The sequence below is a fragment of the Dryobates pubescens genome, chromosome 12, assembly GCF_014839835.1.
Source record: "Dryobates pubescens isolate bDryPub1 chromosome 12, bDryPub1.pri, whole genome shotgun sequence".
Classification (NCBI taxonomy): domain Eukaryota; kingdom Metazoa; phylum Chordata; class Aves; order Piciformes; family Picidae; genus Dryobates; species Dryobates pubescens.
Genome location: NC_071623.1, coordinates 17,453,225 through 17,477,690, shown reverse-complemented (window position 1 = coordinate 17,477,690; position 24,466 = coordinate 17,453,225). Strand labels below are relative to the sequence as shown.

Here is a 24,466-nt window from a genome sequence, read left to right as displayed (position 1 = left end):
GATAACCTCTGCCCTCAAAGAGAGAGAGGCTGCTAAAACGATCTTTCAGATACTTTAAGAATGAGAAGCACGGTAGAGATAATAAATCATCTCAGTGAGACAACTGAAAGATGGCATACACTTGAGACCGTTTGCACAGCAGAACCTACAAGAGAGGAACTTTTAAAATGTCCAAATAGAATCGTCAAGCAATAAGGCAACTGTATGTCAGAAACTACATTTCCCCATTCTCCTGCTTCTCACTCATGAAGGCTTTAGGGAAGCAGGGCGTATGGAACAGTGGTAAAACATGAGGGAAGCACTGTCATAGTGATGTTTTCTTCCAAGTGGAGAAAAGAAGTAGAGTTTCAGGAGAAAAAAAAAAAAAGGTATCTGTACCAGGCACCTTTATTTTGGGTCACAGAAGGACCTCAAGGCAGTATCTTGAGGTTCTGGGAACATAGTGGTTGAGTTGACGGTCCACCCGCACTAAGAGCCTGCAGCGGGACCAGCGCTAGGAAGAAGGTGCAGGTTTGGAGGAGGAAGAGTAACAGCACGGCAAAGGGTCTGTCGAGCAGTTTCACCAGGCAGTTGCGCCACACATAAGGTGGAAATCATGCCCCCGAGTTTCTGCGACGCGCACCCGTACAGCCTTCGGGGAGGCTTCCAGTAAGCCCCCCGGCTGCTTCCACCGAGGCTCCCAGATTCGCGGTTTGCAGGGGGCGGAGGGTGAAACCCCGCTCACCATAAGCGGCTCCCACCACCTTCCATGGGGGCACCTGATCCTGGGTCGGGTGTAACGCACAGGCAAGGGCAGGCGGCCGAGGCAGGAGGCACCCCCCTCAAATCCCTCAGCGCCCCCCACGGACCGTGCCAGGGGAGACAACAACCCTCTGAAGCGGTGCGGCGGCCCCAAGGCTCTTCCCAGAGGGCACTGAATGAGGAGGAAAGGCGAGAGCCTCACAGCTGCCTGCCTGTCCCCGTGTCTACATGGTATCACCCTCTCCCCCCACCCGAATAGTGGTTTCAACTGCCTCTGGTCGGAGGCGGGGGAGGGGGCGTGACCGGGCCCGGCACGGGATTCCCCGCCCCCTTCATCCATATTCATTAGCGCGAGCCCGGAGGCACCAGCGTAGGGAGGCGGTGCGCGGTCGCTCCGCCCCCACCGCCACAGCGGTGGGGCGGGGCGACCGCGCACCACCTCCTTACGCCGGCGCGCGCTCCGCCCCACGCGGTGAATATTGATGAGGCGTGATGCGCGGCGTGGTGTCGTCTCGAGCGGCGCGGCCGGCGATTGGCCGAGTGTCTGTGTGCGCGGTGACGCGTGTCGCGGCGGTGCGGGTCCCGATTGCTGCAGCCGCTTGTCAGTGTGACGAAGATTGGCACCCAGGTAAGCGCTGTCACTCAAACCCGCTCCCAGCCAGCCAGCCAGCCATCCATCACGGCGCGCCCGCCGCCGCCGGCGGCCGGGCCTAGGCGTACCACCAGACCGGGGAGGGAGGCGGCGTGGGGGGGTAGTGGTTGGGGAAGGATCTAGGGGAGAGGAAGGGGGGCGAGAACGCGGAACAGCGGGGAGGGGGCACCCGCACTCCGCAGATCGCCCAGAGGGGGGTTAGGGGCGGTGGCGGGCAGGCGCGGGGAGGGGAAGCGGGGGGGGGGGGTGTTGAAGAGCGAGGAAAATTCTGGAACGGCCGCCGTGTAACCGTTGTGTGGCGGGGGCGCGCGCCAGCGGGGGCGCGCAGGCACCGCGTGCGCGCGCGCGGGGAGGGGAGACGGGGCGAGAGGGGAGCGCGGGCCGCTGCTCGGCGCCGCGCGGAAGGAACGCGGCGGCGGCCGCGAGGAGGAGGGAGAGGGGGCGACGGGAGGGGTGGAGGCAACGTGATATTTAAAGGGCCAGCGCCGTGTTGGCAGGCGTTCCTTGGCAGGGCTGTGGGGCGGGCAGGGGTTCTCCGGGGTCTGCCGCGCCCCCGCCTCTTCTTGCTGCCGTGCTGTTGACCCAGCCCAACCCGTGAAGCCCTCGCCTGTGGCAGGGATCAGACCGCTGTGGCAGCTGCCTTCTCTCCGCACCTGCCCTGGCCCGGCCGGGTGCGGCGGGGAAAGGCGCGGGGGGAGATGGAGGGGGGAGGGACGGAGGAGGAGGGGTGCAGACAACAGTTGGCCGCAGCGACTGCTCTCGGGTCCTGTGCCGGCGCCATGGGCGCCGGCAAGCGTAAGGTGGTGACCCCCAGATGCTGCCTCTGGTGCCGCTTCGGTAGCGGAGCGGTCCGACAGAGCCCGGCCTGGCCCCTGGGAGAGCAGGAGCTGGCACGGCTATGGCTGTGCGTCGCCCCCTCCCGGTCCCGTCTCCGTCTCTTATTCATAGAAAGCAGATTCAGCTAGCGGCAGGCACTTGGGGCAATATGCGCAGTTCTGGCGTGAGGTGTTTTCTCTTGAATTTTTTTTTTTTTTACGTGACCTCGTTGTCTCTTGGCTCGGTTACAAATAGAGGCTTCTTGACACCTAGACCGAGGCTTCTTGAGTGTTTACATAGCCGCAATTAGGAGCTGAAACTTGACATTGCCCAGAGGCCCTGCTTATGATGTGTGTAAACAATAATAAATCAAGTGCTGGTTTTATCCTGAAATACTGCCTCAATTAGCCACATGTCCCGGGTCTCTGTGGAGCAGTCGATAGCTTTCCCTCGTTCCCACAACACCAGCCGTATGGCCCAGGTTCATCAGCAATAAAAGCAGCTAACACATTTGTGTGATGCTTATCACTGTCTTTCCTTTTTCTTTCTTAAATATTTTCTGTTGTCCTACATGGGAATACATAATATAATGAGACATAGTACTTTTATTTTTCTAAACTCTGCTGCAGTTTGTGACCCCCTTTTGTCAGTTACATCTAAGTAAATGTCTAACATAATTTTGGGAAGGAAAAAGAGACTGGATCAGGTATTACACCCTTAGAACTTAGTTTTTATGCCATACAATGAGGTTTTTTGGTTTTGAAGAGTTGTGTTTGTCACACACAATAAAGAGTTGTCTAGGTAACATTCATTGGGGTTTTTTTTGTCCCTACCCCTGTTTGGAATAGGAAGTGTACATTCTGCTAAACAGACCACAGGAATAGGGAGCACGGACAATATGTCCTGGTCTGTCAGTTTTGGAAAACACTTCAGCCAGCATCCTTTGGAGGATAGCAGGATCATTTTCAATGTATGCAAAATGTGTCATCTATTTGTTTAAAAAGCTGAAGAATTCGTTCACAGTGTTTATAAAAACATGCATTTATAGTTCATTCATAATACTATTCATATTTTAATTCTAGATCATCCTCTGCAGAGTTTAATCAATGTATATGGTTTGATTAGGGGAACTGTAACAACTATAGCTTAAGAAATTTATGCTCCTTGCTATTCTCCATACTATAAATTCACTTACAGGTTGTTCCCTTTCCTCTATGGAATATAAAGTGTTTACAGCCTGCCTGTGCTGTGGAGTTATATCCCTTTAGTTATGTGTAGTTAAAAGTGATACAGCTTCAGCAGCTGGGTAAGCACTGAAGCCTTCCTTAAGAGTTTAGGGTCCTGGTTAGCCCATGTTAGCTCTATGGACGAGTTTCATGGATCATACTGAACCAGGAAACAAACTGGTGTGATTTTATAAGAAATCTCTATTTCCAGACCATGTCATTGCCAGCGTATCAAGCAACAGCAAGTATGCTTTCTGACTAGCTGTGTAAAACAAGATTGCAGAATTACCATTTTTCTGAGTCTGCATGTAGCCACAGATAATTATTAACATTTTAAAAACCTTGGAGAAACCTGAAAATGTTCACAATTAGTCTTCCTATGTGAAGTAACACACACAATTTGATATGCTTCCTATGTGTAGTGCTTCACACTTCTTACTAGGCAACGCTTTTTTGAAACTATCCAAAATAAGTAACTGATTATTTTTAATCTATGTTCTACCTTGAGTTTATTTTATGAAGTGTATTTCTTTTTCGTATTAACTGTCAACTGTTTTACGTATTTTTTTCTTTTGATTTTCTTGTCCTGAAGTATTCACAGGAAACTTCAGTGTAGGTTTCACTGTTTTCTTAAGCTGCAGTTAAGTGGTGAAATGCATAGCTCCATTTACTTCATTCACAGGGTAAAGATAGGCAGTGTAGATCCTACTGCACTGAGACTTTGAAGACTGATTAAGTTTATTCTCGTGGATCTCCCGAGTGATTCTGGGGCATGCTTTTTCTTTAATCAGTGTCTGTGTATCCTCTGCATAAATTGAGTACTAATACCTGTCTCATATCTGAAGTGGGTTTTGCTATTGTGTAGTTAATGTGCTTTGCTGGACTGCAATTAATTTTGTTACTATGTGCTAATAGAAAAACTTGAGAATTGAAATTTTCTGTGTGTTGGTGTTGTTATTGTTGGTTGGGGATTTATTTTGTTTGGAAATCCCACTTTGGAGTGTAAAATGTTAGTCTAATATTAAGTAACTTACAGCCTTAATTTGTACTCAGTTAAGGTGCAATTTTAAAGATTTGGATTATTTTTTGAGTGTAAAATAACATTTTAAAACTAAGTCCTTGCAGTCTTCCATTAGTGCAACAGAAAGGAGTTTAGAATGAAACACACACTTGTAATAAACACTTCAGTCTTATAAAATGGGTACGTCTTCTAGAAGCTGTATTTTTTTTTTCCAGAGTTTTGCTTTCTGACTGTATTTTCCTTGCACTTTTCCCAGTACTGTAAAAGCAGTGCTGTAATAAAGTCATCATAATTCTGATTGCTACCACAGCAAGTTTAGAAGTGCTTAGGAGCAATTCAATTTCCTGGAGAAGAGTAACTCTTTTGCTGTTATTAAGCTCTGTACTAATGGCTAAGGGTGAATGATCCAGAGCACCACTGCTGTGATGGTGGAACTGCTTGTTCTAATGGCTCTGCTAATGTCCCAAATGAAGGGAGATGTAGTCCAAATTGTATTTTAGAATATTATGTAGTGGTCTAGGAGCCAAATTTACTTCTGCAAAAGTGGCACACGTGCAAAAGCTTAAAATAAAGTAGATTAATATTTTCATTTTGGTGTAAGTAAGACTGATTTATTTATTTTCTGTCCGTGTGTGAGAAACTTAACATTCCAAAAATGTTATTTCTCTCTTGCAGCAGCTAATTGCTTCAGTTTAAATTGTTAAAATATCATCAAGTTTACAAATGTTAAGTCTCAGGGTGGGGGAGGTATTTTACCACAACTTAATTCTGTACAAAATAGAAAATAACTTACTGTTCTTCTGAGAGCAAGGACAAATGCTGCTGATAGAGTTCTTTCCTTTGCCTACTTGGTACCAGATGTTTACTAAAGTGTTATATTCAGGCCAATATAGCTCTCCCCAAGATAGCTGAAAGCTGGAGTGTTCACATTTATCAGCAGGTTCTTCGCTTTGTTCCATAAGATTGTTTTGCATCTTAACTGTGGAACATAGTTATCATGAAATGGAATCAAGGGCAGGGTAGAAAATACCACCACCATGAATCTGGAAACACCAATCGTTGTTAACAGCACTGACATGCTTTTATAAACTTGGTAAAGGGCAATAGCTTGGTGCGTCTGCCAGCAGCGTGGGCATATCAAATTGTGTGTGTTACTGAAGGGGAAAAAGGAAGACAATGTGAGAAGTAGAAATAAAACTTAGGCCTGGTTTTCACATACTTGCATATCATCCTTTATATGAACATGCTTGTTTGGTTTTGATACAGCAACCATTCCAGTCATCATGATCTTCTTTTTTTTTCCTACATAAGAGTATAGAAGAGGTATTTGCTGTTAAACAGAAAGGCTGTATTCAGGCAGTAAAAAAAGGTAATTTTTGAAAATGGGAGCTAACTGACTATGATCCTTGTGTACTGTCCCTTACCCTGCTTACACCTGTGAGCCTGTAGCTGTTATCTTATCCAGCTGACAGCAAATTTAGGCAAAAAAGGTAGAATGTTGTGGCCTACTGCTGTTGTACTGAAAGAAAGATCCTTTTTTTTTTTAAAGTCACTAATTTTAAATGATTTTTTTTTTAAATGAGCCTCTGAAATTCTGTTTTTTCTTGAGCACATAGGAAGTTAGGAAATGTGGTTATACTTCACATCCGTCTTAGCTTCTTTTCCTAATGGCATAGCAAACAAAACAAAGGGAAAAGGTTATTACAATACTTCTTACTTCAAAATAATGTCCAAGCCTTTTACATTAAAAGGAAACGGAGGCAATTATAAAACAGAAATTTAGGCTTAATACATGTTTAACATGCCTAGAGAATAGGGGAACGAAAATACGTGCCATGTTGTGTGCTTTTGTAAGTGAAGGACTTCCAACTCAGTGTACGATCACTTGGTTACATATGTTCTAGACCATTTCTGTGTTCTGAGCCATGATAGTAATGATGCCAGGAGTTAGTTTATCTGTTTATTTATTTATTTATTTTTCACGTTGAGATGTTGCCTTCAGTCGCTTATTTTGTAGTCATGCTGAAATTTGCCATAATGAATGTGTTCAATCAGTGATTATTCTGAAAACTTCAAGCTAAAATGACTTAAGCTTTTGAACATTAAGAGAAAGGAAATATGTTCATTTAAAGGGAGGTGGAACTCTAGTTTAGCTAATCTAAGAGTGTTACGACACTGGAGTTCTGGAATTTAGCATAGCTGAGATGCCTGGGAAAGAGAATGCAAGGATTCACACAGAGCATATGGCTGTTCCTTGGGAAACTTCAACAAATCATAAGCTCTTGAAAAACTGGTTCATGCATGTTACTTGGCAAATATTTATTAGGTAAATTATCTGAATATTCCATGTAACATGAGTGTCTTCCTGTCTGTTGGTCCTCGCATGTCACCTGACTGCAGTCATCTTCTGGACCAAGTAGTTAAGCATGGTGTGTCCCACAGGACTAGGTGATGGGTAAGTTTAATCCTAAATAGTCTTTCTCTATCTATGCTTCTCCTCCAACCCCATAATGCCTAGGCAGCAGTCTTACTTGTGGAGGGATGAATACTGGTGTTTGGGAAGAGATGGGGAAGAGAGATTAAAGCTTGGTGGAAATGTAGTAGGCCTGGAACCTGAAAAGGATGGTACTAGCAAAATTACAAATGATCAGAAGTGGAGGGGACAAGAGGTGAGAAAGAGGACAAGCCATACATTGTTGTGGAGAGAACAATGGAGAAGGACAGTACCTGGCTGAAGAGCAGAGAGAATATTGATAGGAAAGAAAGGGAGCACAAAGACTGTTGGCAGCAGGAACAGAAGTGGCTAGAACATGGCACATATTCCTCACAAAAAATAGTTGAATTGATTGCTTCTAGTTCACCGTTACTAAAAACCCGTGGACTAAGTGGAGCAGGAAAGGAAGAATTTCTATTTAATCACTATTTTGAAAATAAAATAACTTCATTTTAGGGCCTGAACTTAGTAGCAAAACAAAGTTGTTTGTGTTTGACCAAATACTAGAATCCAAAGAGGAAAGATTCTGGAGAAGTTACTGACCAACTGGAACCTGATTTGATGAAGGGTTGCATGACCAAGATTTTGTGTTGCTTTAGTTTGTTCAATTAGTTCAAGTTAATGCCTGGTTTGTTGACAGAGTTGTTATTTCTGGAACTGTAAAAGACAGAGAAACAATTGAGAATGGAACATCTTAATCTTGATGAAGTGTTTAAATGCCAAAACAGTGTAGAGGGGATTTTTGTATGCGTCGAACATCTGAAATCCATTTTAAATGCTTTTAATAGTTAAAACTCTTCCTTCAGCTGTGCTTTAGTAACATTAGGAATTCAGTCTTTCATAGAATCATTAGAAACTTTAATGGTTTTATACTAATGCTGGAAAACTTACATATATTCACATAAACTGCTTCCTAACACTGTACCATATTCAATAGCAATAAAGGCATAGTGAGATTGGTGGTTACTCTGCATCTTCTCTATGAAAGCACAAAGTATAAATACAAAACAAGATTAATTTCAGTCATAGTTTATTGGCTGCTGATACAAATAATGATTAAAATAGGATTTCCTATTGCTTTGGTTTAATTTGCCTGGAAGAATATGGAAAAATGAGTGTCTCTAGAAGCAAGAGATTCACTCCCTGCTTGTATGGATATTCCAAAGGCTTCACTGGCAAAGGACCTGAGTTGTGTCTAGCACATATGCAAACTTATTGTTTATTCATGTGGGGGAATATGAAGGGTGGAGTTCCCTCCCTCTCTGCAATTGTTTTTGAAAAAGTAATTAAATGTTATTAAGTAGGAAAGTTTTACCAGAATCCATTCCAGCTGTAGAATTGCTGGTACATGTCCTCTGGTATGTAAGGGCATTTTGGTAATCTTTCTAATGCAGTCCTCTTACCATGATGGCAGCAAGGCAGATAATATGTTACCTTCTTGATTTGGGGTCTAAAATGTTACAATGGCAGCAATATTGGGTAAATAGTGTCCTGTAACAAGTAGATATGTATTGAAGATTCGTGCTATCTATGCTAGGATTCAGAAGCAAGAACCATAGAAAGTCCTTGAGTTTGCAGTGTTAAGAATACAGGAATCTTCATTTACTGTGGGAATATTTGGGATGGAAGAGGGAGTAATGGGAGATGTTTTTGCTCCTCATACTGCAATCCCTTGGGAGTCTTGGAGCAGTTAAAGGTGTTTTTTCTTTCCCCCAAGTTTTGCTTTCCCTTTCCCAAAATTTCTGTTTAATCTCCTAAATTCCTTATTGTTACTTTGTGAAGCTAATAAAGCAGAGTCAAATTATAGTATGAAATGGGTAGGGGAAACTGAGATGCTTTTAATAGAAGAATGAGGTTTTCGTTTTGCAGAAGGTGGAAGAGCAACCTGAGGATTTCCTTCTGCAGTGCCAAGAGCTACCGGGAGACAGAATACCTAGCACACTGAGGTGATGTTATTTTGTGACTAGACTGGATAGGATTTCTCGTTAAGAAGCGCTCTGGTAAACTGATGATCACGTGTACCATGATTATGCATGCTTCCCAAGAAATATGCTTGTGTAAACAAAAAGGATGCATGAAGAATCAAGAAGCTGAAGTTCTTCACAAGACTCAGATGCTCTCAATTTGACTTCAGTTGTGCCTTGAGAAATTTGTATTACCTTACAAGACTTTAATATTCATTGTATCAGTTACTGCATATGTAATGTTAGCTTGTAAATTGGCACGGTTTTCATAACACTTTTTTTCATATTTGATACCTGCAAATAGCATTTTCAGGATTCCTTTAGAATGGTGAATACTGAAAGCAGAGGAAGGCAAATCTTTTCTTGAAATGGTTTGTTTGGTTTGCTTTGTGACATTGTGTGGTGTTGCTTGGAAGAGAGCTTGTGTTATAAATACTTAGTTTGGTTTGTTAAATTTGAAGATGGGATGATAGAAAAACAGGATGATATGAAAGGTTAATAGGACAGCAAGGCAGTATATATAGTGTTGCCGAATAAAGTCAGTGTTACGTGGTATATATGCTCAAAATCCTCCAGGCAAAGAAAGGTTGATGGTAGCTTGTAGCATATTTCTGCAGAAATTTAACTTTGGTGGTAGACTTCAATTTATTTTTCATTTTCTTAAAGTTGGGTTTTTTTTAAAATGTGATCTCATATTCATCAAGATTAATATATAAATAACTTTATTGCACTACCAAACAATAAAGGGGGGGGAAAAACTGCGACAAAATAAATCTCATTTCACTGTAGCTGAAGATTGGGTTTGTGTCTTTTTAGGGCTTGTCTTCCAGGGAAATTGACAAGCATAACTGTTGTGTAATAACTATTTAGCTCTATCTATACGGTGCAGCTCCTTGAGGGTGGTATTATATTCCTGAACAGGAACATCATCTTTCTAAAAGTATAATATTCTGAATAATGACTATGCTTTATAAGTGCATAAGATAGAGGAAAGGGAAGATACCATGCTGTTGAATGAGGAGCCCATTTTTACTGAAGGCAGTTTTAATAAACTTGTATGCATTAACTTCACACTGATTTGTTTGTCTTGATTTTACTGAACATGTCTTCATAGGCAGATTGATAGAGATAGATAACCACTGCAGCAGAGGTAGAATGAATCCCTGGTGGCGTATTGTCATGTATACTGTACATGTTACTTCATTATTACTATTTGAATCTATAAAAATAGTAACATATCTTAATGCCTGTTATATTTCTTTGCCTGAATGTGTGCATAGGTCTTGTTTCTTAGTAGCTGAAGTGCAAAATGAGAGAATGACTGAAAAGGGAATTCTTCTGTGCCTGAATGAACAAGGTCATGTTTTATTTTGTAGTAAAAACTTTAATCGTGATGTAGTTTAAGTGACAAATCAAGTTGCCTTTGCTTTTTATTTCATAGTTAAGTATTTTCTTTATTAGGATAACATGACTATATAGCTTGTCTGCAAGAGGAATAAAAGGAAGAAACAAATTTGCAGTAGGAATTCCAAGTTTAGGCTTCACAGTGCCTTCGTGTTGTCTTCATCCTTTAACAGGTCTATTTCCTCCCTGTTCCAGCCCACACTGAGGTATGCGAGAGAACATAACTTGCAAGCTCCAATCTTTCTTGTTTTCTTGCTTGATAGCAGTTTTAGTGTAGGCTGTAGTCTTAATTGCTGTCAGGTGTCTCTTGCAAGAAGGCAGTATGACCGCAATGTCCCCTGGCTCCTTCTCAGCCAAACCTTTTCCCCTGCAGTATCTTTCACTGGGCCTGCATTTTTTTCAGTACATCATTCTTTCTGCCTTTGATCTCTCATACACTGTATAGAGACTTGACCGTTTCCAGAGTTTCAGCTGATGGTTTTGCAGGCAAGGACTGCTTCTTCATACATTAAGTATTTTTGACTGGCCAGGTCTAGCAGCAGTACCACAATCATTTCCTTGCTGTAGTTGTTTCTGAATGAGGGGAGCTGGTTTTTCAGATTTGCAATGAGGAAATATTCCCTCTTTACGTCTGAGCAGAGTCAAGGAATAAATAATCCAAATTTATCTGTTAGTGATCTGCATTTGGAAGATGCTATGAATAGTGAGAAATCCTCTTTTTGAAAATAGCCCAGTAAGTGGTGGTTAAAAATTTCTATAAAAATTATAGAGGATAAATAGTGTGCAGGAAAAAAAAAAAGGAGTAAGAGGATACACTTGCAAAATGAAGGTAGCTGCAAAAATGAGACACTCGTGGTTTTGACACATAGCTCTTGGACAATTTAAGAGACAGTGGTAAGAAGTTGTGATTCATAAGAAGTTGATGTCATTTGTCCCATGAGACTTCAAACCAGGTGTATTGGTTTGGACTGAAGGGCCTTCTAGCTCACTAATCTCTAACAAATGGATGAAGTTTGTATATCTTACAACTATTCAGAGGATCTTCTCTGCTCTTTCAGAGCTAGCTAGTTGGCAGAACTAGGAACATAAGAACTTTGTGAGAAACACAGATAATCTGATTCAAGATCTCACATGTGTGTTTTAGCCATCATATAATTTCAGGTGGTCTTTGTGCAACAACATTAATGTTTGGAACTTCCCTTGAGACGGCTTTGCAGGCTTTAAAACTGCTTTTCAGCAGTTGTGTTTTCTAAATACATTTTCACAGTCTTTGCTACTTTGCTTTTACAGTTGTTACTACTTTTTCAAAAGTAGCTTTAATATATCAAACAGGTGCTATTAAATATAATTAAAGTAATTTTAAGTGGTGTGTTTTTGAAAGCTTTTTAAAATTGCCAAATAATCCTGTAGCAGAACCCATCTTCACAGAATACACCATCCTAACAGTGGTTTGCACCTCTTCCTATAGTCTTAATTTTTCTCATGTAGCAGATTACTTGATCATAGCCATGATTAGAATACATTCCATGGTAACATCATGAATCAAAGCATGATTATAAAGAAGGTTTTAAAAAGTCTTTCACCTTTCTTGATTTCATGTCAAATTTTTAGAACGCTGATGAGTTATTCCTAGTTGCATTTTGTAGTTTTATTCTGGGAATGTGTCTGGTCTAGTCTAAGCAGACAGACAATTAGCTAAGGAGGGAAATAGGAAGGTTAAACAGTAAGCAAGTTATCATTTGAAATGTAGCCTTCTGTTAAAAGTATCAACAAAGAAAAAGGAATATTAGAGGCACATGATGAGGAAAAGTTCAAATAGCAGCATAGGATAATGGGTATGTTAGAGAGTATTACAAATGCAACAAATAATTTGCAAAACATGCAAAATCCTGTCAGTTTAGTTAAAAGTTGGGAGGGAACCACAAAATAGAATAGAATAAACCAGGTTGGAAGAGACCTTCAAGATCATCGAGTCCAACCTATCATCCAACACCACCTAATCAACTAAACCATGGCAGCAAGCACCCTATCAAGTCTCCTCCTGAACACCTCCAATGATGGTGACTCCACCACCTGCCCGGGCAGCCCATTCCAATGGGCAATCACTCTCTCTGTGTAGAAAATAAACCAAAATATTTTCTTTAATCATATTCAGTCTCAGAAAGTATGTTCTGTTTTGTTATTTCCTGAACATTTCTCTCTTGTTCTTTAGGTTTCTGTCCGCTACATTATACGTCAGTGGGTAACTCTGCTGGAACATGATAATGCCATCTTCAGCCCATTGATGGAAAGGGGTGAGCAGCTTTCTCATGGCCAGTTTTTTGTCTCCCTTAGAAAGCACTGTTCCCTGGAAGCAAATACCTATGTATTTTGTTGAAAAGCCAATTCTAGATGCTTTTTATATGTCAGTCAGGCTTGCTGTTTTGATTTTTTTGTTTGTTTGTTTCTTTTTGACATTTGATATAAAGATGTACATTATAGAGCAAGAGTTAGGACTAAAGTTAAATAAGAATAAACAAAGAGCCACGCTGAGTCCGTCTGTCCTCCATTTCTCTCTGAAGAACTTCAAAGGAGTGTGTATGGGGAAAATGAGAAAGAACACTTACTTGTTAACAAGACTATTGGGTAGTTTCTTCACAACTCTAAGACAGTTAGTGGTTAGTTTATACCCTGAAGCATAACTATTTATATCTCTTATAAACATCTGTTGTAGTTTGTATATGTTAAAAATGATATTACTGAACTCCAACAGTTTACTTGCACCTTATGTTAATATTACTGGGTGGTCCCTTTGCTCTTAATTATGAAGGCGTAAGTAGAGCAGGTGAGGAGTGATGTATGTTAAGTGATCACTTTGTGTACGTTTCATCTCACTTTTAATCTGTTCTCTTAGATACTCCTTAACTTGCACAAAGTCTTCATACTTCTAATTATGATTAGCCCTCTTAATTTAGCTTCCTTTCTACTCTGCTTGACCTTCATACTTACTTTCACTAAAGGCTAGGCTGCAACTTCTTTCCTTTCTGTTTTTCAGAACACAGGGTTCCCTTTCACCACAGATATCAATGGAGTTTCTGATGGCAGTTTATGCGTCAGCTTGAACATTTCCTTGGGTTTTTCTCACACTTTGTCTTCAAAATAAACAAAATGGGAGCGATAGAATTCTGAAACATGAAGCGAGTGGCTGGCTGTCTCAAGCCTCTGGTTATTTTTGTTATTTGTAACTCGGTGATTATAACACAAATGCGCAGTTTTTCTTTTACTCACTTGTTTTTATTAACAAAGTGTAATTGGCTTTTTAAAAGCTTGGTTGTCCAGAAGTCTTAGGTTCTTAGGCCATATAGTATTTGGTATGGCTGTTCTGGTTAAAGACGGTCCTGCTGTGAGTTGGTAATCACCACACGTGAGCCAGAAATTACCACACTAATAGGTCAGCCAAGAGCAGGGGTTGTATGAGTGCACAGCAATTTGCTTCAGACAAAGTCAGCTGGTTTACATCATAGCCACCTTTAACAGTGGGTTGAACTAGCCTAGCTGACTTCATGTAAAAAGGATCAGAAATAATTCACGTGTTCTGTGAGCTCAGTGGTAGAGCTGTGGAAGTAATTAGCTCTGGCAGGGTGGCAGTGATAAACATCTGGGAGCGATACCAGCTTCCATCTAGCATCGTTGTTTGCAGAATGAACATCTGCTTAGGCTGTGTGTCTGCTAGCTAGAGCTGGATGCTGTATTCTAAATTAGGTTGTAAAAGCCAAATGTGTAAATACCTTTTCAGTTATTTTTCTTAAAGTTTAACGTAGTTCACTTCTTACTGCTACTGGATGATGAGGAGATAGTTCTCTTTAGCGAACCAAAGTAATTCCTTAGTTAATTGCTTCAATTTCAGCATGTGATTAGCTCAATTTGTTCTTCCTTGATTTGCAGTGGTTGTCTTCACTAAATCTCATCAGTTCCTATCTTGCCTAATCTTCTACTGTAATTATAAGTCAGAGGGGAAGCTCTGTAGAATCCTTTCCAGCTGGTCCCCTGGGAGAGAATAGGGCAAAAGCCCTTCTTGAAATCTATGGATCTGGCTCAAAGCTGTGCAGCTCTTTCTTCCTTTGTGTAGCCTGAGGGATTTCCCAATGTGCAACGTCTCTTCCGTATGGAAATCTGGAAGGAAGGGTTGGTCCAGCTTGTCCACTTCTCCAGAAATTCTTGCCATGACTTTATTGTCTCCACCAGTTTACAAGGGTTATCTCTGTTACTTCCCTCTCCATGTTGTCCTTTGTGTCATTAATATGATCTCACATCCTCGCTAACTCTTAAGATACTCTTCCTTTTCTGTGACTTTTTACCCCTTATTTCCTCATTTCTGACCAAGAATTTCATCTTTCTTCCACAGACCTTTTTTTGGTTTTTAGATAGCATTTTGTGAGGAGCTTCTTCAGCTACTAAAACAATCACTAAATAGTGCTTACTCTGTCGAGCTGTTCAGTTAAACTTCTATTTTGAGAGTAGTCTGTGCTCTGGATATTACAGTCAGAAATTAAATGTGTGCTTTCTGAGAAGGAAGAAAAGCAGCATTTTACATGTGCCCACTCACTCTATAAATACAGAAAGACACTACTGCCCCACTTGTAGCTACCATTTTCTGAAAGAAAAGAAATGTTTGAACATAAGGCAAACACTAAATAGGCTGATGTTTTAGAATGTGTCCTCTTGAGGTATTTTGAAAGATATCTCACTTTGCTATTGTGGCAAACGTTAATTTAAGTTTAACGTATCACCACCACCAAAAAAAAATAATAAATCAGTCACTGAGTTCGTTTTTGTTACTTCCTTCATTTTGGTGGAGAAATCAGTAGTATTTTTGGAGTTTGAAGAAAAAGGTACTGATGTTCTCTTAAAACAGATAGGCAAACTAGAAAATAGTTTCCTTAAAACTGTCAGAGAAATCTCTAAATGCAGTCTTTACTCCTTTCATCTGCAGACTGTATTCTTAAGAAAAATGTGCTTTATCATAGGAGTTCCAAAACTGCAGCATACCTTTTAGCTAGTATTCCACAAGCTGCTTAAGATGATATGTACATGTTGTCTATAGATAGAAACTTTTTCAGCTCTGCAAGCACATGCAGAATCAACATTTTCTTGGTCTACACAATGAACCCTACCAATGAACCCACTTGCATTTTCTGTTGTGGGGTTTGTTGCGGATTTTGGGGTGGCTTGTGTGGTCAGTTTTGGTTCCTTGGGGTGAAAATGCATGTAAGTATCACTGTCAACAAACCCACTGATTTTTTGGGGGTGGAGGAATGCATAAATCTTTCATCTTTTAGAACTGAATTTCAGATGGTTGCTTTTGTAACTGACTTTTTTTGTTCTCTTTTAAAAGAATATGTGTTCGTGCTTATGATGATTTGAAGACACTTGTGTTTTATTAACCATGATGGCAACACAGACATTAAGTATAGACAACTATCAAGATGGACAACAGGCAAGTGTGTTTTAGTTTCTCTATGAACTAGCATAATTAGCAAGAGAAAAGAAGCCTGCTTTGGCATTTGTTTGCAAAAACAAGACCTTGTGATAAGCTGCTATTCTTTAATACTTGGGTGCTTTCTAATGGCTTGGCTAATTCTTGTGTGGCTTTGCTTCACTTCTGCAGGAATGGTTAGTTAAGGAGTTTTCTTCTAAATCTGCTGTAGGTTGTTTGTGTACTCTAATGCTCCTATTTTTAGGAAGGTCAAACAGGTATCCTTAATGTGTGTTTGAAATTTTGGTGTTCTGTGTCTTCAGTTCCAATGGATAGTTGATATTGATGTAGTCACAAACTTCTTGGTCTTGAGCAAGTGAAGAACAAATTTAGTTCTCTAGAATTATGTGCTACTTTGACTACACTTAAATGTGTGTCATTATGCTGCAGGCTGAAAATTGTAATTTTAAATTAATTTCAATGAGATTATTGATTAAAATTGCTAGTTAGAGAGCTTGTCTGTAGGCTTCCAGTTTCTTCAGTTAACAAATGGCTAGAATAATGCAACATATTCAGATGTGTCTGGTTGTGGTGTTTCTTTTTTGTACAACAGGCTATACATTGCAACAGTTTGAATTGCTAAATTAAAATACTGTTAACTGGAGACAAGTCATGTGGTGGCCTGTACTCTGAAGACCCATTTTTACAGGACTATGCACCCCTAAGCAGTAAATACAGCTACTTCTGTTAGCAGATGGCAACAGTGGCGAGCAGTCAGAAGAAAAACTGCAAAATTTCACATGTCTTACAAAAAGATGTTTATCTGAATGCAATCTGGGTTTACTGATCTTTGTTGATGTTTGGTTCTTCTGTCTTGACTCTGATTTCTTTCTCCCCTCTCACCTATCTTACATCTTTATTCCTCCAGCAAATACTTTCTATCCTGTGACATGTCTGTGAAAGTAATAATGTGGGTTTGTAAAGAAGAAATTGGGAGATTTTCTTTCTATTTGTTTTGTCGTTTAAGCACTAAATGACTGTGACAGAGAGGTAAATGTGGATGCCTTCTGCTTTTGTAGTTTGGAAGGGCCACACAGAAAACAGCTTGCAATTTTAAGTGAGCTACTTCATCCTTGTAATGATAGAGAACCTTAACTGAATATGCTCTCTCCCTTCAGACCCTGCAGATGTGTGGCTAAACATTTTTAATCACTCGTATGAGTCATCTGGTTTTATTTTGCTCCTCCTTCTTGTTATTAGCCAAGAAATTAGTTTAATTGCCCTTTTTTTTTTTTTTTTAATCATTCTGGCTTAAGTCATCTGCTTGCTGTGGAAGCTTTTTGCAAGGCATTCTGCTCTGTTATGTAGGATAGGCAGGCATTTTCTCAGTTTCTGATTTTGCTAGGAGGTGGCTTGGCCCTAACAGATAATCAAGTACAAGCCTTTTGGTTCTCTCAGTCATCTTGCTAGGAATAGTATGAATTCCTTCTGTTGTGTGGAAATATTAAATATGTCATAGCCAGGTTCTCTAATAGCTTCTTGAGACCAGCTCTCCTTTTGGAGGGTTCCTGTGAGTGATGTGATACATACATCTCACAGGAAAAGATGGCAGAGGATTGCATTCTGTATGCTTCCTTTCTGCAGGTGTCAATTCTGGCTGCCTGTGTCTCTCCTCTACCCAAGATAAAACTTCATAGGGTTGAAGCAGGAAAACAGATTGCAGTGATTTCTTTTCTTTGAACAGATGTTCCTAGTGCTCAAAGGGGAGAAAACCAATGAGATTGAGTTGAGAGGCAGAAACTATGACTTTCAGAGGACAAGTTCCTTGAAGACCTTTTAGTCTGAAAGGTATTTAGCTGGAGGTGAAGGGAAAACCACTTTGAACACCTTCAAAGCACCTCAAGGACATTAGCTGGCTCTAATGCAATTTAGGAGGTGCTCAATAGAAGCCTGTGGCTCTGTTGTTTTTCCTATCTGTGGCAGATTGTGTAACAGCCCCTTAAACTGATTTGTAGAAGCAGTTACTGCTCTCTTCTGGTAGCTTGGTATTTCTAAAATAATCTGTTATTACAATATGTAAATTTATGTAATCAGGAAGTGATGCTCCTCATAATCGAAAGATTGGAGGGATGCAGAATATCTCTGTTCTTTGTAAGAAAATGTGCACTTTATGGACAAGAAAGACTTCAGGATCTCTGTTTCAGTATCTCCATATGTTGTACAGAAAAGAAACATGGCAAACAAACTTTTGTTTCAGTTTTCATCCTAAAGGCATTTTATGCAGGCATCCCCATAATTTTTTTTTTGGGGGGGGGGTGTGTGTGTGTGTGGAATTCCCATTTTTTGCTAGCCTGCTCCAAAAATAACTACTTCAGAGACAGAGTGCTTTTACAAGTTACTAGTTCTCATTTTAAAGCTGAGTTGAAACTTGAAGTGACCTTTACACTAGCTTTCAAAAAGTGTCAAGGATTAAAAAGAGGGGGTTTGTTGCTGCTATGCCTTTTTGGGTAGATGCCAAGTCATAAGAACCTTCTGGCAATTTAGTAGCCCTTTGCATTGCTGTTTCCTTAGAAAACAGTACACTTATTTTACGTCAAGCATACAGATTTACTCATAACTTACTCTTTTTCTACAGATGCAAGTAGTAACAGAGTTAAAAACTGAACAAGATCCCAACTGCTCTGAAACTGATACAGAAGGGGTGAGTCCTGCCCCTGTAGAATCTCAAACTCCAATGGATGCAGACAAGCAGGCCATTTACAGGTAGTAATGGGCTTGTGTTCTGTCTTTTGAAGGGTAAAGAATAAAGGGGTTTGTTGTTGGTTTGGTTGTTGGTTTTTATTTTAATAATAAATATCTTAAAATTGGATAATCCCTTGACTGTGTCAGGAGTTTGCGGGGGAAGAATGAGATCAAATGAGCTTCGTTGTCAGTCTTCTGTGATTCTAGATAATCAGAAGACTGATTCTTCAGCCAAAGCAAAAAACCCTTCCCTTTATTGTGGGATTCTTCAGTTTCAGCAGTTTTAAAAGGTGGTTTAAAGATGGCTGCCTTTAAAGCAAAAGTGAAATTTAGAAGGCTACTCAAACTGCTGAACTATGGTCACTGTTCTACTGTAGTTTTTATCTTTAATACGAGATTTTATCGTAATTAGGTTGATCTTTACTCCCTTTTATTTAGGGATAACTATGTATTGCCCAGTAATTAGCTCAAACTGGCTTAACTGTTGATGTATTATTGCCTAATAATTAGCTCAAACTGGATTAAATGTTGATGTATAACCACAATAATTTGCAATTTTCCAGTGTTAAGAGCTGTGCTAAGTAGTTCAGTTTTGATGAGGTTATGTGTTCTTTCACTCCAGGTGCTTTACAAAGACATAATTATTACCAGTTTGCAAGTAAAAAACCCCAGACCAACCAAAACCCACCCAAAAAGCCCTAAACAAACACATGCAAAAACCCCCAAAACTACAACCCACAACCAAAACAAAGCCCACTGAAACACAAAAAGAACAACAAAATACAAACCTCCACCTCCAAAAAAACCCCAAACAACAAAAAAACCAACAACCAAACCAAAAACCTGAAGCAGAAAGATATATCTGCTCCTTTACAGACTTAGGATAGGAAAATCATCTGCTCTGAGCATGATTTCATAGGAGACCTCTGACTACAAATGGGAGGTTTTTTTTTCCTCACTTCTATAATGTTACTTGTGATGTATGAATAAGGCCCATATTGAAAAATAATGAATTTTATATGATTTTTTTGTTCGTCATTTAAGATTTCATTCATCTTATTTGTACATCCCATTCCTTATTTGTAATGCACTGTATTAATGTTATCTCTTGGCATTCAGTTACAGTGGATGAAATAGTTTTTCAGCTTGTGATTGTTCTTTTATATTTAAGTATGCAGATTTTAATGTTTTCTTACCTCTAGATTGTGTGGTAAATCAAAATGAAAAAACAAAAAACAAACTTCCATCATGTTTTGCTGTAGCCAGTGGTGTTATTCACAGTCTCTTCCAAGACTTCTCTGTTTCTTAAATAAGTGAGTGTCACCTAATGTGAGTTAGATGTCTTACTTCTCAGTTGTGTACACAAGTGAAAATACTCATGTATTTTCATTTCTATTCTAGGCACCCACTGTTTCCCCTGTTAGCACTATTATTTGAAAAATGTGAACAATCTACACAAGGCTCAGAAGGCACAACTTCTGCTAGTTTTGATGTAGATATTGAAAATTTTGTAAGGAAGCAAGAGAAAGAAGGAAAACCCTTTTTCTGTGAAGACCCAGAAACTGATAATTTGGTAAGCATAAGTTGTTTCTTTTGTTTCTGCAACAATCATAACATTTGTCTTTTCTTCTAATTTCTGATCTCAAATGGTGCTTACAGTTTCTCCTCAAGTTTTTCTTCCTACAAGAGATTCTTCTTAATGTTAGTGCTGAGACACATTTTACACATTTTTAAAACTTCTGACCTGTTTTTTCTTTCTTATCTGTAAACTTAGACTCACCCCTTGACAGCTGTTTCTTATCCTAAACTGGCTAAGATCAGTGTATTAGCCATGAACAGAAACAGGTACTAGCTGTACCCAGGCTGACTCCACAGCATACAGTTAGCAAAAGCAATGCAAATTTTTCTCAGTTTTTTTTTTTAATCAAGGTTCATCTAGTTAAGGTGGAGAAGAGCTATTGTGAGATGAGCTTAGAAACTCTTCCACATGTACAGTATTTTTCTTAAGTGTCATTGTCTACTTTAGGCTTTCTGAAAGTGCTTCCTGTGGTGAAACTGAATTCCTCAGTCCCTTAGTCTCCCCACTTGAATCCCATCTCTTGAAAACACGTCTATTGGCATGTTAGCTTCTAAACTGTCTACCTGCCTTCATCTCCTTAGAGTCATGTAGCAACTAGATTTTATCACATTCAAGAGGGCTAGAATTACAGAGGTTAAGTGTTTAGTTTCATTTTTGAAATCCTGCTCCTTTAAGGGGACCATGTAATGAAACAAGTCGTCATGTCCAGAACAGGGTACTGAAAATATGAAAGTTCACAAGTAAAACAAAATGATGGGAGGTCATGAACAACAGAAATAGTAATTTTTTAAAGCTGATATCTAAAAATATTTATGTGGACAAATATCTTGTGTGGGAGGCTATGGAAATAGACCTGGAGAAAATTCTTAAACAAAATCAAGACTTAAACAAGAAATAAATTGGAGATGCTGTTTAGAATTGACAGCAGTGTTGCAGTGAACAGGAGGGGCACATACTGTAACACAGTGGTGAATTCTAACTGCTTTTGCACAACCTGATTTCTTTCCAAGCCTTTTATGACCATTTGTTAGTTGACTTCAGTTCTGGGAGTTCAATGTATTCTAGAGAAGGGCAAGCTTTTAGAGCTCTAGCTACAAAGATACGGAAACTTACTTTCTTAGCTGCTTGTTACATCCTTTTAACCCGAGGGTACAGCACACAGGACTGAATCGTACCACCTTGTGTCAATGATCTTAGTCTACGCAACTACAAAATCACCTTAGATTAAATCTTCTTCATGGATAGGTTAACACAAGTTACTTTGCACTAACTCATTTGGAAGAGTAACTTTCTGAGAAGTTCTGCAACTTTTGACTATGGAGCTGTTTCTTACAGAAGCTTTTATTTTCGGTTTGGAAACAGTTGGAGGTACAAGTAAGGGTTTTGTGTGACCCAAACTGATGCCCTTCAGAGCTATGGGAAATGAATTAAAGGAGGATGCATAATATGATACATAGTGATATTCTCAGTTTATGAATGAAGAACAGCCATTGACCATTTTGACCAAAGTTACAACTAGAATAGAACTGAACACTCAAAGTCACAATTTAATTTCTTAATCATTAGATATTTGTGGGCAGGTTTTGATGCAGTTTACCTGAGAAGTACTAATTGATGCAGAAAGCAACTTAATTTTGTAAGTAGAAAGAAGCATTGTCATACATACTAAAGCAGCTCCATGAATAAACCCTTTAACAAAATAACTGGTGTCACTGTAGAAGTTAAAAATAGAACATGAAAGAAGAACAATAAAGGCATGGGGAAATGAACGGTAATTCTCATCATTAGCTGCTGTCCTAGGTTGAGCAGCAAGGGTGTGAAGTGCTGTGCTTTTAGTTTAATTTTTTAATCTAAGTGGTGTAATAATATATTTATAAAATATCCTTAGTAAAATATGATTGTCTTATGTGTGTAAGCAGAGATAAGTACTTTAGAATGGCTACAATGAGATGGACTGTCTGTGAAGAGAATGACTGGTTAATTCCATTCTATTCTATCAGGGTGAAGAAATCCTTGGACATTGAGTGCCTTTGGGCCCATCATTTTAGATCTCTCTTGAACAGAAAAGCACTTGGCAAATTCAGGGAGAAAAAGTGTATTCTTGAGGGAAAAGGTGATAAACATTTAGAAGAGCCATTAGTTTCTGAGGAAGACTAAATCCAGGCTTAAAACAGCAGTTCATCACAGATGCTAATTTGCACATGTACAATTGTTGTTACAGAATGAATTGCACACAGAGTTCCCCAAATACCATACCAGAACCAGGATCTTGGACCCAGTTATCTAGAAAGCTGACAACCAGGAATGTTTGTAATTTTGGATTTGCTTCTTGTGGTAGTTTTAGGTTTTTCAACCCACCACACTTCACTATCTCTTTCACTCTGTAATGTGTTTGGGGTCTTGTTATTGCAATCAGCAAATTCACATCTGACGGGCTCCGTGCATGTTGGATGAGAATTTGAAGACACCAATAAAATACCCCATGCCTCTTCACAGAGACTGTTTTTGAACATACTTAGCTCTATTTAGTCTAACTCATTTTCCAGAGTTATGTTTCACAGGTCTGCCTCCCGTTTTCTTCATTTGTAACTCTGATTTCAACAGCAACACACTGTTTACCCTTGTCACTCCAATCCCAATTTCTTCTCAGATCCACATCTGAATTCTGATATTTGGAAGGTAGTAATTCTGTCTCAGAGGATGAGGAAGGATGTGGTTTATCTTGACTTTAGTAAGGCTTTTAGCATTGTCTTCCATAATGTTGTCATAGAAACTGATAATATAGGGACTAGATAAATGAGCAGTGAGATGGACTGCAAACTGGAGGGACTGGGTTCAGAGGATTGTGGTCAGTAACGTGAGGTCCAGTTAAAGACTAGTCATAAGTAGTGATTGATACTAGCACCTATACTGTTCAACATTTTCATTAATGACCTGGATGATGAGACAGCATGCACCCTTGGCAAGTTTGCAGATGTTGCTAAAAAGGGAGGACTGGCTGCTGACTAGATGCCTATGCCACCACTCAGAGATACTTTGTCACTTTTGGAGAAATTGGCATGTGAGAATCTCCTGGAGTTCAACAAAGGGAAATGCCAAGGGAGGAATAACCCCTCATGCACCAGTACAGTCTGGGGACCAGCAGCTGGAAAGCAGCTTTATGGCAAAGGGCTTGACAGTCTTAGTGGACACCAAATCAAATATGAAATAGAAATACATCCTTGCAGAAAAAAAACAACCAAAAACAAAACAAAAAACCCCAACAACCACCAACATATTTGGGCTGTGTTAGGAAAAGCATTGTCAGCAGGTCAAAGAGCATGGCCCTTTCCTTCTGCTTGACATTGGTGAGAGGCATCTGGAGTGCTTGATACCATTCTGGACTCCCCACTACTAGATGTAGACATACTGGAGTGAGTCCAGCAAAGGACCAAAAACATAATTAGGGGACTAGAGCATCTCTGAAATGAAGAGGTGCTCAGTGAGCTGAGACTGTTTAATCTCATCAGTGAAGGTTTGGAGGGGGAGGAGGGGAGGCAATATCAATGCATCCAAATGCCTAATGGGAGAATAAAGAAGACAAAGACAAACTCTTATTCTTCTCAGTGGTGCCCAGTCAAAGGTCAAGAGGAAATGAATATAAGTTGAAAGAAAGGAATTTCCATAAGAAAGACATTCTCTCTATAAGGATGATAGAGTTGCCCAGAGAGACTATAGTAGTCTCCATCTTTGGAGACAGTCAGAAGCCAGCTGGACATGGCCCTGAGCAACCTGCTCTAACTGACCTTGATTTGAGCAGAGGGATTGGGTTAAGCTATCTCCAGAGGTCCTTTCCAACCTCTCAATTACTCTGGGAAACCAGTTTTTGAAGGATCACATAAAACAAAGATCCAGAATGCCTTGACTTGCTTCAAATCCTTTGGCTGTGCACAAACATGCTCTCACATCTAGCTTGCTTTGGTGGTAGATAGGTCTGCTGTGTTCAAATAGTCCTTCCTGCCTATTGACCTGTTAGTGATTTTAGCAGTGACAAAGACTCTTGGCTTATGTGCTATTCGCCTTTATTGATGGGCTGCACAAATCTGACTGATTTTGCTTGAGATGGATAAGCAAGTATTTGTTTGCCTTGTATTCCTTGGCTGCTAAGGTCAGTACTATCTCACACTGGAACAAAATCAAATCTTTGGCATTGAGATCCTCCTCTGCAGTTGTATTGTTAGCTATGACTTTCTATTACTAGGTGCCAAATGAAATCTGAGTGTGAGTTGTCCTTTGCCTATCCTGAAGGCTGGAGACTCTGAATGGCTGATATTTTGACAGGCTCTTCATTTTGTCAGGGGCAATGAGAAGAAGAGCAGGAGAGTTTCTGTCA

General features: G+C 40.0%; 1 protein-coding gene across 1 annotated transcript in view; it reads left to right on the top strand.

Moving 5' to 3' along the window:
• Positions 1-1,278: 1,278 nt before the first annotated feature.
• Positions 1,279-24,466, top strand: part of PKNOX1 (PBX/knotted 1 homeobox 1) — a 50,725-nt gene continuing 27,537 nt past the window's right edge. The window contains exons 1-5 of the mRNA XM_054165793.1: positions 1,279-1,369; positions 12,531-12,612; positions 15,693-15,794; positions 18,409-18,536; positions 19,917-20,088. Coding sequence (XP_054021768.1) covers positions 15,744-15,794; positions 18,409-18,536; positions 19,917-20,088 — 351 coding nt within the window. The 5' untranslated portion in view covers positions 1,279-1,369; positions 12,531-12,612; positions 15,693-15,743. The remainder of the gene's footprint in view (positions 1,370-12,530; positions 12,613-15,692; positions 15,795-18,408; positions 18,537-19,916; positions 20,089-24,466) is intronic.